This window comes from Microtus oregoni, unplaced genomic scaffold (genome assembly GCF_018167655.1).
Source record: "Microtus oregoni isolate MIOR12 unplaced genomic scaffold, Mior012 000014F_ref0000157, whole genome shotgun sequence".
Taxonomy (NCBI): Eukaryota; Metazoa; Chordata; class Mammalia; order Rodentia; family Cricetidae; genus Microtus; species Microtus oregoni.
Window position 1 is genome coordinate 23,033,469 of NW_024543073.1, and position 16,485 is coordinate 23,049,953.

The 16,485-nt window shown below is 46.0% G+C and overlaps 1 protein-coding gene across 1 annotated transcript in view; it reads right to left on the minus strand.

The window, feature by feature from the left end:
• Positions 1-1,582: 1,582 nt before the first annotated feature.
• The window catches only part of Serinc5 (serine incorporator 5), a 93,854-nt gene continuing 78,951 nt past the window's right edge, over positions 1,583-16,485 (minus strand). The window contains exons 9-12 of the mRNA XM_041663391.1: positions 12,519-12,585; positions 8,732-8,771; positions 7,964-8,108; positions 1,583-5,688 (exon numbers count right to left, since the gene is read on the minus strand). Of these exons, the coding sequence (XP_041519325.1) occupies positions 5,541-5,688; positions 7,964-8,108; positions 8,732-8,771; positions 12,519-12,585 (400 nt within the window). The 3' untranslated portion in view covers positions 1,583-5,540. The remainder of the gene's footprint in view (positions 5,689-7,963; positions 8,109-8,731; positions 8,772-12,518; positions 12,586-16,485) is intronic.

The window sequence follows — 16,485 nt, forward strand, 5'->3', positions numbered from 1 at the left end:
GCAGGCTTTTACACACCACTACAAAGGATGGCTTCAACTTTGAATGAGACAGCAAGCCATTTAGAGAGCATGATGAACTGTTTCCCAAGGTAGCTGCTAAAGCACATGACTCGGTGTTTTACAAGATGATCTTGCTACTCTCCTTTGCTGAGAAAATACACAGAGTATGAGGTATACATGCAGCAGAATGCTATCCAGCCTTTAACATGAAGGGACTCCTGCAATGTACACCACCTGAAAGAACTTGCAGAACCTTGGTACATAAAATAGTGGAGGTGTAGGCATATGAATCAGGCCCTCTAAGTGCTGGGACTGTCCTCCAACCCAAGCGACCACCATCTTGGGCAGTTCAGTGGCACCCCTTGCAAAAAGATCATTTGAGCAGGGCTTGTTGATGGTCTACTCCTCGTCAGAGGAATGGAGAGGGTCACAGGACCCTTACCTGACTATCCAGACACTCCACCTTAATTTCATGCGGCCCTGGCGTGGGGAGCAGGCTCTGCAGGAAGAGGACTGAAGGAAGAGGGCCCCATCTTTGTTGGGGGAAGGAGCACCTATACTCCTTACATTACCACTCCCAACGCTCTCTGAAGCCTAATAAATAGTTTCCCTAGAGTGAACTTTTACAGGATCGTGCCTGTTTGTGTCTGGGACCTTAGGAGAAGGGAAAGGGGTTTATGATCTTCAAAGAAGGAATTTTAATAATAGCAAGCTAGAGTGAGACAGGGTGGCTGGAGCTGGAGTTCAGTGCTACTGTACCTGCCTACCCTGCATGAGGCCCTGTGTTCAACCTCTAGCACCTGAAACACAAGCAACAAGCAAGGTAAACTCAGACACAGATCGTAAAGCTGTGGTTCCCAAGGACTTTGGGATCATGTTAGAGAACTCAGAATTTCACCTAAGAATAAGAAGTCCAAGAAAAATGTTGTAAAACATGGTGCCTGCACTTAACAGTGTATTTAAAATTGCTACAAGGGGGAAATATATGTGTCCTTACCATAAGAAAGAATACATGTTAATTAGCTTCCTTTAGCAAGTCTATGCTGTGCAACAATCTTGGCACACTGTAAATATGCATTACTCACACTGGTTAATAAAGAACTGATTGGTCTATATCTGGACAGGAAGAGACTGGGTGGGAGAGCCAGACTAGGAGGATGCTGGGAAGAAGGGTGGAGTCTGAGGAGTCCTGAGCAAGATGAAGAGGAAGCAGATGTACATGCTGTACTGAGAAAAGGTACTGCCACGTGGTAGAACACAGATAAAATGTGGGTTAATTTAAGTTGTAAGAGCTAGATAGTAAGAAGTCTAAGCTATCAGCTGAACATTTATAATTAATATTAAGTCTCTGTGTGGTTGTTTGGGAGATGCTGGTGGGATAGAGAAACTCCATCTACAATTCTATTTGTAGTTCAAGGCCTTAAATTGGATACCATAAACAATCCACTTCATTTGTTAAGTATAAACTATCCGTATAGTTGCCAAGTTTGATCCTTGATTGACATGTAAAGGCACAAACCCTGCCACAGGCTAACTGGAGGCTTTAGTCATGTGTCTAATAGAAAGAAAACAAACAACATGGTTTTCAGGTTTAAATTTTATTAAAGTAGAGTTAACAAGTTTGAGTTGTTTTTTTTACATAGGAAAAGGCCAGTCAATTTCAGGTAGTTCATAAAAAAAATAGCATTCAAAAAAAAAAAAACAGGTACAAACCCATAATTGGCGTTGTGGCGAAAAACAGCAATTTTAAAAGGTAGCAAAATCTAACCATGTCAGAAACTTTATAAACCAACAGTAGACTTACCATACAAATTACATTCAAACTCCAATATAGAAAAAAAGTAACCACAAAATTTGGCTACAGCTAATTGTTTCCAAAAAATCTTTTTAAAAAATTAACAGATATGACTATAAAAGTTTTTGTATTTTTTCTTTGCAAAGTAAAAAAAAGTTTAAATCTTTAATAAATGAAGACAAAATGATCCTCTTAAAATTTTTATAAATAGCTCTCAAGACATATATTACTCATCTGCTGTAATCTTTCTTTACCTGAGAGAGTTTCCCAGGAGCCTTTCTCCCAAAGAATTACCTTAAAGAGTTCTTCCATCATTTTGCTCACGTGAATGTGGTTACACTTATGCCGAAGTCTTTTTGGGCAAATGCATTCCTGATTTACCTGCCCTTCCCCAACTAAAACAAAATCAAATACACCTCTTTGGTAAAAGTCAAGTATCTTGGCCTTTCAAAATAACTGTCTCTGAATGATTCACTGATGGACAACATAAGAAGAGTGAGCTAAAGACCTAGAGATCAGCTCTCCTGTCTGCTGATGTTACCACGACACTAGAGAGCCCATCTCTGTAAGAAATTAAAATGTTTACTAGTTAAGTTACACCAAAAAAGCCCTTCAGATTCTAGGCCCAGGTGCCAACCTCATCTCCGATGAAGGAGGAGGGCCCAGCATCCTTTCTGGGCATTCAGTCTCATCTCTGAGTATAAGTGGTAGGCATTGGTATTCACACCGGTACACCAAAACAAGATTCTGCTAAGAAAGACAACAGAAGAAGAAAAGCCCAGCAAGTTTAAATATAGGCTCTGGAGCTCCCTTCCAGAGAAACGTGAAGCACCAATGATGGGCATCTGGCAAAACTTAAATAAGTCCATCATCTGAAAAAGGCAGAAGGTGACAGTTTGGGAAGGGGGCAATTAACACTACAGTGACGTCATCTGTGAAACTGGAAACATTGCCGTCATGTGGAAACTCCTGCTGGCCATTCCTTATGGGAATCAGAACCCCAAAGTCTCAATACCCCACACTCCCTCCAACTCCTTCCCCATCACAGTTACCCAGATATAAAACTTCCCCAAACCTCTGGAAAACAACTCATCTGCTGACTTCCCAAGAAGCCTGGAGCAGCTACCCTGCAGTACAAAAGCTTGACTCGGCAATGATTGGCAGGCTTTCCAAGGGCGAACATGGGGACAGTCTCTAGTCTCCAACCAGGTGTCGTGTCTAAGCAAGACTGCCAGGAGAATCCCCTCCTGGCTTAAGTGTTTTACTCATAAGAACAAGAGGGAGGGGAACACTACAGTGTCTAGCGCTCTGCTGCCAGGTCTGCCACAGTAGAGGGTCAGATCCGCAGCTGCCAGGCATGGAGTTTTATGGTCCTGTGAGCGTGGCAAGAAACAAAGAGCTGCTACCTTTAAAAGTTACTGGTGGATAAGGCAAGGTAACACTGCCGTTGTTAATTTGAAGCAATTGGCATACTTTCCAGTTTCTCAAGTGCAAAAAGCTTTAACAGGGGCCTTGAACCCACACATGGACTACCGCCTGAGTAGTTTCTGACCACGAGTGTCGACTTGCCATTTTGAGACAGGGTCTAGCTGGCCTAGGACTCACTGCTGAGATTAAAGGTTTAATTCTTAACATCTATCTTACTAGGAAGCCCACAAAACTCAAACGTAGCCATCTCACTTCTGACCATCAGCCGAACCCTAGCAGCTGAGAGTAAAGATGGGCGTGGCCAATCCTTCTCGTGGGAGACCTAGCGTCTGAAGGGGAGGGCACACACACACCCCACAACCACTTGGGCAGCTGGAAAATAAGTGGGACCTGGCCGGCTGACGGAGAAGCCACAGGGAGCTGCCGCTGGCACTGTCCTGTGTCTCCCTCAGCTCTTCTCTGCAGAGGAAAGGAGCCCGACAAGGACCAGCCCAGGAGTGTGTATGTGGCTTTGTCAGCTTGACCTTGATCCGCTATGAGGGCCAATTCAAAACTCAGACCCAGCTGCCAGACTCAACAGAGAAGATAGATCTTAGCAGGAGGAAAATATTACTGCTCCATCCCTACCTCAGTTCCCCTCTGCTTCTTCTCACAGGATGGGTCCTTCAGGCTGTTGCCATGGAGCTGGCTCACACTGCCCACTTTCTGAACCAGTCCCCATTGATGGGGCTCCCATTCCCATGGGGTTCACTAGATTTGTTTAGAGTTAGTGTATAGCTATATTGTTTGTGATTTTCAAGTGTATTTAAACTGCTGATCTTAAAGGGTCCTTGACCTATACAAGGAATTAGGATGACGTTTACAAACAAGGAAGGCATCCTTATTTGTGTGCCCTTTAAGACTAGATCTCAAACACTGTCAACCAGGCAAGTTCTTCAGCGAACCCTCCCCTATTATTTTCCCCTGGCACTTTAGTAAGTGGACACAGGAGTGAGGAGAAACAAGAATCCACATTTTGGCACATGGGAACCAGGCTTAGGTGGATCCCAATTCTGCCTGACTTGTTCAGATAGGCACAGAAAAGAACAGCTAGGCTGAGCCCTTCTGAGAGGTCTAGAGAGTATCTCTACTCTACACGAAAGCAGAATATGCCTCCACCAGTGTCTTCGACAGACTTGGCACTGGGGAATCTCCTAGACTACGAACACCAGCATTGAAAATGCATACTTGTGAGCACTACTTTCCAAGAGTAAATCTGAGAAATGCCTATGGATGGAATCCTCGGAGATGCCCTCAGCCACCTACCTCTGCATCTTAGTCCAGTTCCTCACTTCCACAGCCTGTCTAGCTCTGCCTGGTCAGCTCTGCTGAAGCTCCTCACTCCAGCCCTTCTACTTCAAGGAAGCCACGATGCTAGCACTGGGGGGCACACTGCAAGTAGGAAGGCCTGGTGGTAGAGGAGGATGGGTGGGGGCTTCCCGTAACACTCTGAGAAGGGTGTGACGAGCTGCAGCCAAGAAGCAGTGTTTCTGTTAAGATCCTTAAAGCATCCCTGTTAATAACAAGTAAGAGCTGAAATTCTCTGCTGCTCAGACAAAGAAAATAACATTGACTATAATCACATGAACACCACCATAAATAAGAGCCAGTTATTGCAGACTCAGACTGGGTAGGCATAAAGTGGTGGAGAATCCAACGGAGGTGAGATCAACTTGTGCTTTCACATTATTACAAAGATTACCCCGAAAAGAATGAACAACCTCTGCCAAGGGCAGAGGGGAAAGGCCCTAACTCCCAGCATCAGGACCTCACGGGAAAATGCTGCGGCAGGGACACAGGGTCGTAGTCTGAGGGTGGAGGACCTTCCTCTTGTCCTCTACAAACAGGGAGCCGTGAGGGCTTCAGGAGGCAAATGTGAGTGACAGAGGTCAAGACCCACCTGAGGGCTAGGGCCTCAGGGGTTTTGTTTTTGCTTCTTTATACCAAGTATGAGAATGACAGGCTATACAAGGCTATTTTCATCCCTGTGATGGATGCTGTGTCCCGAGTTCTGTTCTGGTTAAAACACAAGAAAAACAGCAACAGAACTTTAGCTACCACATAGGGGACAGCATAAAGAACTAACTGCACCTATCGGCTTGGCTGAAGATTTCAATTCCGGCAGGTCAGACTGCACACTGAGGAGCTGACTGGGCGACTTTGCTTGTTTTTGAGAGTGTTGTCAGACCCGGGGAAGGTAACCAGAGAGCATCAGCTTTTCCCAGGGCATCAGCTGCTGCTCACAGCCCCTGCTGAGCCAAGGGGCACTTGGGCATCCTCACACCGAGAACTGCCTGGAGGGACAGCAAAGAGGGGCCACCAGGGTCCACAGGTAGAGTATCACACACATCCAGCAGGAGGCCATCTTGACCCAGAAGGTGGACCAGCTCCCAGTGAAGAAGGTCTCAATGGTGGCATTTTCATAACTGTTGAGGAAAGGACACAGGTGTGGTGAGAGCGGAAGAGAGTTCCTCTGCTAGGCACTTCCTGCCCCAAGCAGCCGCCAACTTTCTTAGCAATTAATGGGGCTGTAAGTCGTATACATTTTAAATGTATCATTTGATGACTTTTCAAAGACTCACAGGCTTGTAGAGTCATTGCTACAATCAGTTTGAGAACATCGCCATCTCCCCAGACATCCTGTATCCCTTAGCTGCCCCCCCCCATTCCCACTGTTCCCCATTCCCTGCATTCGTTAACTATTTCCTGTCGGTAGGATTTGCCCTAAGTCAATTCATGTAAATGCAGTCATGTGGTCTCTTATAATTGGCTTTTTAAACACAGCAGAATTGTTTCCAAAGTTCTTGGTGTTGTACCATGTATCAGCACTGAGTCCTTATCTGAGATGCCTAGGACCAGATTTTAGAGTTTTTCACCCTGAGATATTTACATGGATGTTATCAGTTGAGCAAGTGCAAAATTGGAACTAGGAACCCTCCCATGTCATGTTAGATTTGAGAAGATATTGGATTTCTGGGTTGGGGATACTCAACTGTATGTCACTCATTTTATTGATACACAGTATTTCATTGTTTAAGAATAGCACACTGTTTCTCATCAGGTATGGACATTTGAGCTATCCCAGACCCCCAGACCTCTGTGTTGTTATGAATTACTATGACGTGAGCATTTGCCTATATTGGTATTTTTTCCTTTTTGTCTTAGATCTTAGGAGGGAAATTGCTGGATTATACTATGATCTTTGCTGAACCTGCAAAGAACTGCCAAACTATTTTTCAAACTATTGCCAAACTGTATTTTCAAATGTGGCTTCTGTTGTAGGACATTTGTACACTGTGACGATGTATTGTTGTGGTTAGCTTAGTGAAGAGCTGAATGGACAACAGCTAGGCAGGAAGAGGGTACTTAGGACTTCTGGGGACAGAGAGGACTCTGGGAAGGAGAGAGGCGGGGACAAGCCAGTGAGACTCTGAAGAAGTCAGACATATGGTACAGAGCAGAGGTAACAAAGATTAATAAAGACAGATCAATCTGAGTTATAAAAACTAGTTAGTGTGGCCGGGCGGTGGTGGCACACGCCTTTAATCCCAGCACATGGGAGGCAGAGGCAGGTGGATCTCTGTGAGTTCGAGGCCAGCCTGGTCTACAAGAGCTAGTTCCAGGACAGGAACCAAAAGCTACGGAGAAACCCTGTCTCGAAAAATCCAAAACAAACAAACAAACAAAAAACTAGTTAGTGACAAGCCTAAGCTACAGGGCAAACTTTTATAATTAATAGTAAGTCTCCATGTCTTTATTTGGGAGGCAGGCAATCTAAAGATAGCCCCACAAGAAAGCTTGCTACAGGCTTCATTTTACATTCCGAGCAAGATGGAAGGACAGCTCTGGTTTCTCCCTAGCTTCTCAGATGCTCCAAGTCAAAAATTCCTCCAGGAGTTTTCAAATGATCACTTGGAAACATCAAAGTCCACCCCGCCCTCAGAAGAATGTCCTCCAGGAAGTGTTTTCTTACCCTAGGTTCTAGACTGTGACTCCTGGTCCATGGAATCCCACTCCCCAGAACCCACCACTACCTGACACAGTGCAGGAGTTTGGGTCACAGTCTGTCTCCTACTAGAGTATAATCTCTGGTGCTTACATCAGTATGGCACATGAGAGCCACACAACACCTATTAACAAACACAGGGATGCAAGCGGAAGCCTGAGTCTGTACAAAAAGCATAAATCTCCATGTAGGAATCAGATCCATTAGGCATGGGCAAATTAAAAACTGGAAATAATAAAACATACGTATTTTGAAGTAGGAAACACCCCACTATATTAATCTTTCTTAAGATAACCTTTCATCTGTTACCACTAGGGTTCTCCAGACTCGCCAAGTGGAATTAGCCCTTCCCGTCTTGTGTGGTTTCTTTCCCAGTACAGAGATGGGACTCAAGGCCTCTCACACGGAGCTCATGCTCTGCCTCTGAGCACCCCCAGCACCTGCCACTTCTTAACTGCAGTAAGCAGTGGGTGTAGGAAAGGTGCTGTTCCACCAGGAAGAACGGTGAGCTATCAGTTACAAAGGCTGTGGGCGCAGTGAGAGCTGGACAAGAGCTGGACTACACACTTAGAGAACCACACTGAACTTGGGGTTCGTTTCTTTGGTTTTGTTTTGTTGCTTCTCAGACAACTATTTGACTCGATAGATAAATTTACTCTGAGCTTGGCTTTAAGGCATTCAAATGGGACACTCACTGGAACCAGCTGGTCAAGGTCATCATCACGTAGAGGGAAGCCAGCAAGAAGACAAAGTGGAAATAGGAGTAGCTGTAGACGGTGCCTTTCTTCTCGTCATAGATGACCCGGGGGCCCTCCTTGACGTTCTGCTGCTCTTCAGTATCTGCAGATGACAAAGGGTGTCAAGGGCAGCGGTGAGCCCTAGGGGGAGCACTATAGCAGCTCCTGCTTGTACCTTTTCATCCTAGATGCTGCTAAGTGGAAACAGTACAAACTCCACCTGTACCTCCGTCACCCTAGGAAATTCCTTGACTAGACAACGTCAACAAATACGTTAATTTAGTAAGGCAGAAGAGAGAACTCTTAAAGACATAGAGACTATTAGAAGCTTAGCAGGAGGGTTACCCATGCGCTTTCAAGCCCCCAGGACTTTCCCTTCTATGAAGAAAAGCAAGTAGATGAAAAGAAATGGTACCCAAAGGAGGTATAGGGACCTCTTGATATTTTCTTATCATTCCTTTAAAAACAGTACACATACTGTACTTTTTTCTAACTCTTACTTAAATTAGACATGAACCAGAATCCACAGCAATTCCCCTGCCAGCTGCCAACAAAACCAAACGCAGCGGCCCTTGAGGAAGATGTAAGAAGTATATAAACAGTGAACCAGCTTTGGATGAAGTGTGGTTTAGGTACCAACATAGTGCCCGAATTGCAGATGCTTACAGAGAGAAATCCCGGTCTGCAAGGCCACGGTCAGGCATAGACGAGAAATGCTGCACTTACCCTCTCCATCTGGGCCGAAGCAAAAACAGCACCGGGCTACCTGTGAGAGCAAAGGCAATGGAGTCAGACGCCTGTGTTCATGTCCCTAGCACTGAAGGCTGCCCACACGGCAAAGCGGCTATCAGAAGCACATGCTGGCATCTCAAAAGGTTTGGCTAAGTATCTGTCCCAAGATACACTGGGTACAGTAAGAGGGAATACCTTCCTGGGCATGGGGATGTCCTAGCTAGGTACTCCGGGAACAAAGCCTGTGTACCAGCTCCTTTAAGCATAGCTTCTGCTGCAGAACTGCTTTGTCCTGTAGCAGCCCTTTCTGGGCATCCTCCGTGGAAGGACTGATCATGGAAGGCAAATAAAGGCCCAGCTAACAGGCCAGCTAGGACTCTGGGGCACCATATATGTTTGGGAACATGCCCTGGGGCTAATCCAGCTAGGACTCTGGGGCACCATATATGTTTGGGAACATGCCCTGGGGCTAATCCAGTTTATACTGCCCTTTAACTTAATCTAGACTCTGTCTAATTCTGTCACCTTCCTCTCCCTTCCTCTCTTCTACGTGTGCTGACCCCTCATAAATTACCCACTTGAGCCACTCTGCCTCAGTTTCTACTTCTGGGTGGCTGAAACATGCAGCAAACAAGCTGAGGACCTTACTTGTCTCACACTTCCTAGTGGCTCGTTCTGCTGCTACCCATCAATTCCGCTCCTGCCTAGGGGCTGGGACTGGGATCCCAGTTGAGGATGCTGAAAAGGGGCAGGTGAAACAGGAAGCCAGCAATCTAGTTTCAAGACAGAGCTGGGATACATGCAGAATGGAGACCTTGGGATCTGTGATTCACAACAACAGCTGGCATGTGGTATTCAGGGGGCCGAAGCTAAAGAGTGTGGCATGGGAACTGGAGAAAGCTGCTGAGCAGGGGTGCTGCTGCTCCTGACCTAGCACCCAGGAGGCAGAAGAATCCCAAGTTCAAGGCTGGCTTGAGCAATGTAGTGAACTCTAGGCTAGCCTGGGTGTCACAGCAGATTCAAACCAGCTTGGGCTACACAGCAAGATCCAGACCAGCCTGTGTTATGTAGTGAGATCATTTATTTTTTTATAAAAATAGAAACAAAACAATAAAAATAAACAGATCAGACTGCTGAGCTGACTGTAGACACAAATAGCTGGGACACTAGCTTTTTCAGAACAATTTGAATTTTATATCCTTTTTCTTACTTGTTCAGAACAAGAAGCTCAAAGAAAATGAAATGAAATTATCTAAGCTTTATTACATAATCACAGAGAGACTGAGTAAGAAGCACAGAACATGCCAAGACTGCCTGGCCCTTGCTGTCTCTAGTGGAAGACAGCTGAACTACAGAAACCAGAGCATCAGCCTTTCATCCACCCTGTTCCCACTCAAGGTCAAGCCCTTGCCCTTGCTCCTCCTTCAACTCCACAAGACTTGGACCGTGTGAGGCGGTCTACAATTCACCAACAGCAGTGGGCTCACTTTAGTCATGCTGAGGTCCTGTTTCTCTTGAAGCTTAAGTTACCACAGAAAATACCAGCTCGGATTTTCGAAGGTATATCCCAGGCAACTCTACTTGGGATCATGAGCCCACCTGCTCAGAGGCAAATGGTGGGCAGCTTCCCTCCCAAAGGAAAAGAACAACATACTCTCTTAAATCTAACCTGGGACTTGCTGCTGTTTGAGATTGAACCGTTCACAATGGGGACATTGAGACCATAACGTCCAACCCTCAGCAGGTGGCCACCCAGTCAGTGTGAGAACAAAGGAGCAAAGGCTTCTGGAGGAAGGGACAGCAGCGACCTATTCAACCCAGCACAGTCTTCCCCTGTGAGTGACAGGAAGCGCTGGTGAATGACACTGGCAGAGTAACAAGCCCTCATTATGGCTCCCTATCTCCAGGTCAGGGGCTGGAAGGGGCATCCCAGACAGCCAGCTGCAGAGCAAAGTGCCAAGTAAACGCTATTCAAATGGAGCCAGTGGCCAGATGCCAGGCCAGGCCAGCAGCAGGGACCAGGGACAGCAGCTGTGCTCCTACGCAATGTGCTGTCAAGAACATTTACCCTGGGGCCACATCCTGAAAAATGGAAATCTCCTTTCTATAAAATGCAAAGGACAGCCCCTCACTGGGCTTTTGTGAGGACTTAAAGGACACACGGAAAGCTCAGAACAGCACCTGGCCAGTGCTAAACAGCTTAGCCAATCACTGAGCTGCCAGGTCCTTACCAATCCTGGGGTCAGGCTGTCTTGTCTTAACTACCCTGTAAGTTTGAGTCTTCTGACTATGGTTTATGGTTCATTAAGAGCTCCAGATAAAGCTCTTGAAAAGGAAATAACAGGGCTTTGTTGACTGATGGTCTGTTGCTGGCTCCGTCCTCCCATCCACATGCTGTGAATGGCCTCATTGGTGTGTTTACAGTTCTGAGGCCTGTGCTGAAGGACACACGTGTGAAGGCACTGGCACACAACTGAGGTGTCAGTGTCTGCTGCTGGCTCCGTCCTCCCATCCACATGCTGTGAATGGCCTCATTGGTGTGTTTACAGTTCTGAGGTCTGTGCTGAAGGACACACGTGTGAAGGCACTGGCACACAACTGAGGTGTCAGTGTCTGCAGGGCACGTGCAGTTCCCTCCCTGTCTTCTCTGTCTTCCTACAGAGCTGCACGGCTACGCTCTCTACGGAGAATACCCATGGGTGTCAGACAGGTGAGCAGTTTAAAACAAAAAGAACATCTGTATCCTGTTACAGCCGAAGAGAGTAAACAAGGAGGAGCTGAACAAGCTTCTGCTCAGACTGGGGGTGGGTGCCAGGGTAACAGGCAAGAGGCCAACACTGGTGATGGAAAATTTAAGAATTCTTTCATTTTAATACACAGGACAATAGTGCTTTTTCTATACAAAAATCTTATTCTTTTTCAGACCGAAAATAGAACCATAAATTCCAAAAAAAAAAAAAACCTAAAAAAACACCAGCACAATGCAAAGTAAAAATGAGTTTTCTTACTGGCTATAGAAAGCATAACAAGGGCAGGTCCCATGACCTGCAGTAGATGGTGAACACAAAGCAAATTCAGTGGCATCTCTGGAGATGTGCTGGCTCATAATGCTTTGCTTGGGCATTTTCTACCTTGCTTGTCTTTTGCTTAACTGTTATGGTTTCTGATTTTATGTTTGTATGGGTTTAATGTGTGTGTGTCTGTTTGAACACACATGTGTGTGCATGTGTGTCTCTGAGTATGTGTATATTTATGTGTACATGTGCCTGTGTGTGTGTGCCTGTGTGTGTGTCTCTCTGAGTAGGTGTTTAAGTGTTTCTTGTGCTTCTTCTATTTCCCCTTTTTGCTTAGTTTTGTTTTGCTTTGCTTTTCAATTGGCCTGTTGTTTTCTAAGGAGAGGGAGAAAGAAGAATGGAGTTCGATGGATGGGGATGGGCTCTGGGAAGAGACAAGGGAGGAGAAACCATGGACAGAATAAACTGTACAAAAAAAATTATTTTTTGCTCTTGAGTTTGGTTGGTTTTTGTTTGCTTGTTTGGTTGGTTGGTTTTGGTTTTTCAAGAGAGGGTTTCTCTGTGTATCCATGGCTGTCCTGGACCTTGATCTGTTGACCAGCCTGGACTAAACCTCAAGAGTCCTCTGCCTCATGGGTGCTAGTATTAAAGGTAAACACCACCACTGCCTGACAAAATTGATTAAAAAAAAAAAAGACACTAGCGCACAAAGGTTGTCCTGCGAAAGGGATCTGAGCTGGAGCAGGGAAAGGGAGGGAGGAACTTACTTCCAGTTCAGGAGCTCCGTATCGCCTCTGCAGAGCGTCCGAGCTCGACCTCGTGGTTGATGTCAAACTAGGAAGAGAAGTCAGAGAGCACAGTGAGAAGCTGTCATGTGGAACGGAGGGGGCGCTGCCTGGCTGAGGCTTACTGTGCCCACAGCTCTGGTGCCTTCGTGCAAGCGCATCTGCCCCCTTGTCTCCATCTGGGGTTTAACTTTGCATAAAGCTGTCTGGGGGGCAAGGGTATGTCTGAAAAGGATGTGCTGAGCATGAGTTGTCTTCCTCCCTCGCTCTTACTTCCTAAGTAATAATATCTTACATAATTTACACTGTGTCAGACATGCCGTCTAGAGACAGCCTAATATATGAAGGATGCATGCAGATCTTTCGTAAAAATAATACTTACACCATGTTATATGCAAGGAACTTGATTTGGTATTTGGGGGAGGAGGGCACTCCTGGAACCAACCCCGCACCAGACACTGAGGGAGGAACACAAGCTACTGTGATATTCCATTTGTTATCCAAGCTTGTTGGCTGATTCTACAATGTTCTTTTTATGTCCACAGTATTAGATCATTTCATCCAGACACAAGTTTGCTGATATCTCTGGTCTTCTATCTTGGTATTCAGCACGGGTCCTGCTGCTCCTTGCTTAAATGCTAGAATCACTTTGTAATTTCACCTCTCTCTCTCTCTGTTGAGTGTGAGTCTTACTTAGAGATCACAGTTACGGGAGGACCCGGAGGAGGCGAGAGAAAAGCAAAGGGCAGCAGAGCGATACTTTCCCTCTGAAGTTTGTTAGAGGAATTACTGGCCTGTATTTTTATTTTTGCTTTTTTCCCCCTTTAAATCCAGGCGATGCAGCTCAGTTAGCAGAGTGCTTGCATAGCATGCTCGAATTTGTGGGTTCAGTTCCCAGCACCACATAAACTGGGTGAGATCATACAGACCTGTAACCCCAGACTTGAGGGAGTGGCTTGAAGATCTGGCATTGAATTCAAGGTCATCCTTGACCTCACAGTGAATCTGAGAGCAGACAGTAGACCCTGCCGCCAAACGTTCCCATCCTTCCCTCCACATGAAGAGGTAAAATGATATGTAGGACAGACTCGCAAAGGTAAAACTATCCACTTGTCCTCACATAAGAGCATGGAAGCACTTTACACAAACCAAGACACTCAGCATCTAGCCTGACTTTATGCACTTATTTCGATAATTCCTGAAGGCCCTGAGTGCTGTATGTGGCAAACCCTGTTCTGAGTGCTAGGGGCTCCTCCATGAGAATGGAGCTACCCTGCCTCACACAGAACCAAGCTTACAAGGACACAGAGGGTGACTGCCGCTGCTCAGGAAGCTAGGCGGCTCCTAAGAGACAGGCAGGAATCAAGATTCATGTCCCCAAACCAACCTCAGGAGGTGGCAGAGGCTTGTGTGTTTGCTCTCAGTCTCTTGCCCGAGGAGAACAGAGATCAATGAACTACGGAGAAGCAATAGATCCCTAGCAAAGAGGTCCCCTGGGACCCAGACCCTAACCCTCCATGCCTCCACTCTACTTCCTGACTCAAGACAAACCTTCCCAGTGCACTTCCGACTGCTGCATGCCAAGTATGCTTTAGTACAGCAGGAAGTTTCGGCAGGGAAACCCAAATTTTAATTTTAGTGTGACATCAGTATCTCAAGTTGTCAACTGAAAACTAAAGAAGAGTCTTTGGAGCATTGTAATAAATACTTCATTTTATAAATTATTTGGAATAAAAGTTTCAGAAAGACAAAACTTTTGAGTCAAGGACCTTTGCCACCTCATTCACCCTCAGACAGCACTAAACCAGGAAAGGCTTGGCTTCTCCGTCTAACTCCTTACACCCAGACCAGCCCTAGGGACCATGTCTTCCTATATGCAGAGAAGATACAGCTGCAGTATGAACCTTTTCCACAAAACTCTTGAAAATTGCCAGGCTGTGGTGGTGCACGCCTTTAATCCTGGTATTTGGGAGGCAGAGGCAGGCAGATCTCTGTGAGTTTGAGGTCAGCCTGGTCTACAGAGTGAGTTCCAGCACAGCCAGGGCTGTTACACAGAGAAATCCTGGCTCAACAAACAACAAAACCAAAACCAAACTTCTTGAAAATTAATGAAAACAATGGTTATGCAAGCTCTTAAAGCCTAGAATATTCTCTCTCTCTCTCCCCTTCCAATCTGTGTCTGTGTGTGATGTGTGTGTCGCTGTGCGCATGTGAAGGTCACAGGACATCTTGGGTGTAAGTCCTTACCCGTCACACTTTGAGACAAGGTCTCATGCTGTTCCAGGTCTCTTGTTGAGCTTCTAGAAATTCTCCCATCTTCCCCAACTCCCCATCTCATTGGAGAAGCACTGGGGTTATAGACACATGCTGCGTCTAGCTTTAGGAATTTGAACTCAGGTAGCTATCTCCCCAGCCAATTAATTTTATTTTTTTATTTTGAGGCACAGTCTTACTATGCAGCCCGTGCTGGTTTGAAACTCACTATGCAGTCCATACTACCCTGGAGCTTATAGACATCCTCCTGCCACAACCTCTTGAGTGATGGGAACAAGGGTAGAAAGATTGACAGCAGGACCGAGTGATGTGATTTTTCGCCACTGAGAGAATAGCTAAGGCAGCATAGCTTGTTCAGGGTCTCTGGATCCCATCCACAAAAACCCAAGTTCCTTATAATCATTGACACAATCACCAAAATACTGCCTTCCTTCCCTCCTCACGAGAAGCCATTGCAATACTCCAAACTCTGCCATATTGTCAGAACAGCGCACGGTGACAAGCCTATGATGTTCTCATGGTGCTGCAATCACTGATTCGTGGCTACCAAAGACCAGCATTCCGTGGGAGCCAGGGAAGGCTACCCCATGCTCCTGGTGCATAGCCATGAAGAGTTCTGGCTAGCTGCTGAGGTAGTGGCAGGATTTCGGAAATTAAAAAGCAAACCACGACCATTCCTTCCTTCTTAAATCAGAGTGGCGGGCCCAGAACAAACAGAAATAACACTCCTCTGCAATTAGCCATTTTTCTCAGCTGAAGTCAGCCTTCTTTACCAGAACATCATACCAGCCTTCTTCCACATGGTGTGCTGGGCTGCTGTGAACAACCAGGAAGTTGCTTAGCTTTCCCACTTTTATATTCAGTGGGCATTTTCCTAGATGGCTTAAATACTAACGGGTTATTTTTTTTCTCTTAAGCATAACTAACATGAGAATAACTAAGGACCACTTTACAACACTAACGCTTCCTAATAGTCTAACTGTGCAGGTCACCCAGCTCAGGACCCGCCTTAGCAATACCATCTCAGGCCATCGCTGGGGTGGTTTCTGTCACATCCATAGAAAGCAACTATAACAGAAAGTGTACCAAAAGAGTGGGCTATTGCTGTGACAAACCTGACCATGTTTTTCCTAGGGATGGTGGTGAAGCATTTGGAACTGTGGGCTGGAAAGGTCATTAGTTCTCAAAGCTTGGCTGATTAAGATGAGAGGGCCCAGCCCATTGTGGGTGGTGACATCCTGGGCAACGGGGTCTGGGTAATACAAGAAAGTAGGCTGAGCAAGTCATGAAGATCAAGTCCGTAAGCAGCATTAGTCCATGGTCTCTGTTTCGGTTTCTGCCTCCAGGATCCTTCCTTGAGTTCCTGCCCTTTATGTGGATTATAAGCTGTAGGTAAAATAAACCCCTTTCTCCATGAATTTGGTCACTGTCTTAAGTTATGGCTTCCATGCTGTGATAAAACACCACAACCAAAAGCAACTTCAGGAGGAAAGGGTTTACTTTGGCTTACAGTTCCTCATCACAGTACACTCAGACAGGGCAGGAGCCTGCAGGCAACAGCATATGCAGAGGCCATGGAGGGCGGCTGCTTGCTGCCTCATTCTTGGCTTGCTCATTTGCCTACGCAGGGGTGGTTCTGCCCACAGTAAGCTGGGCCCTCCCATATCATTATCAA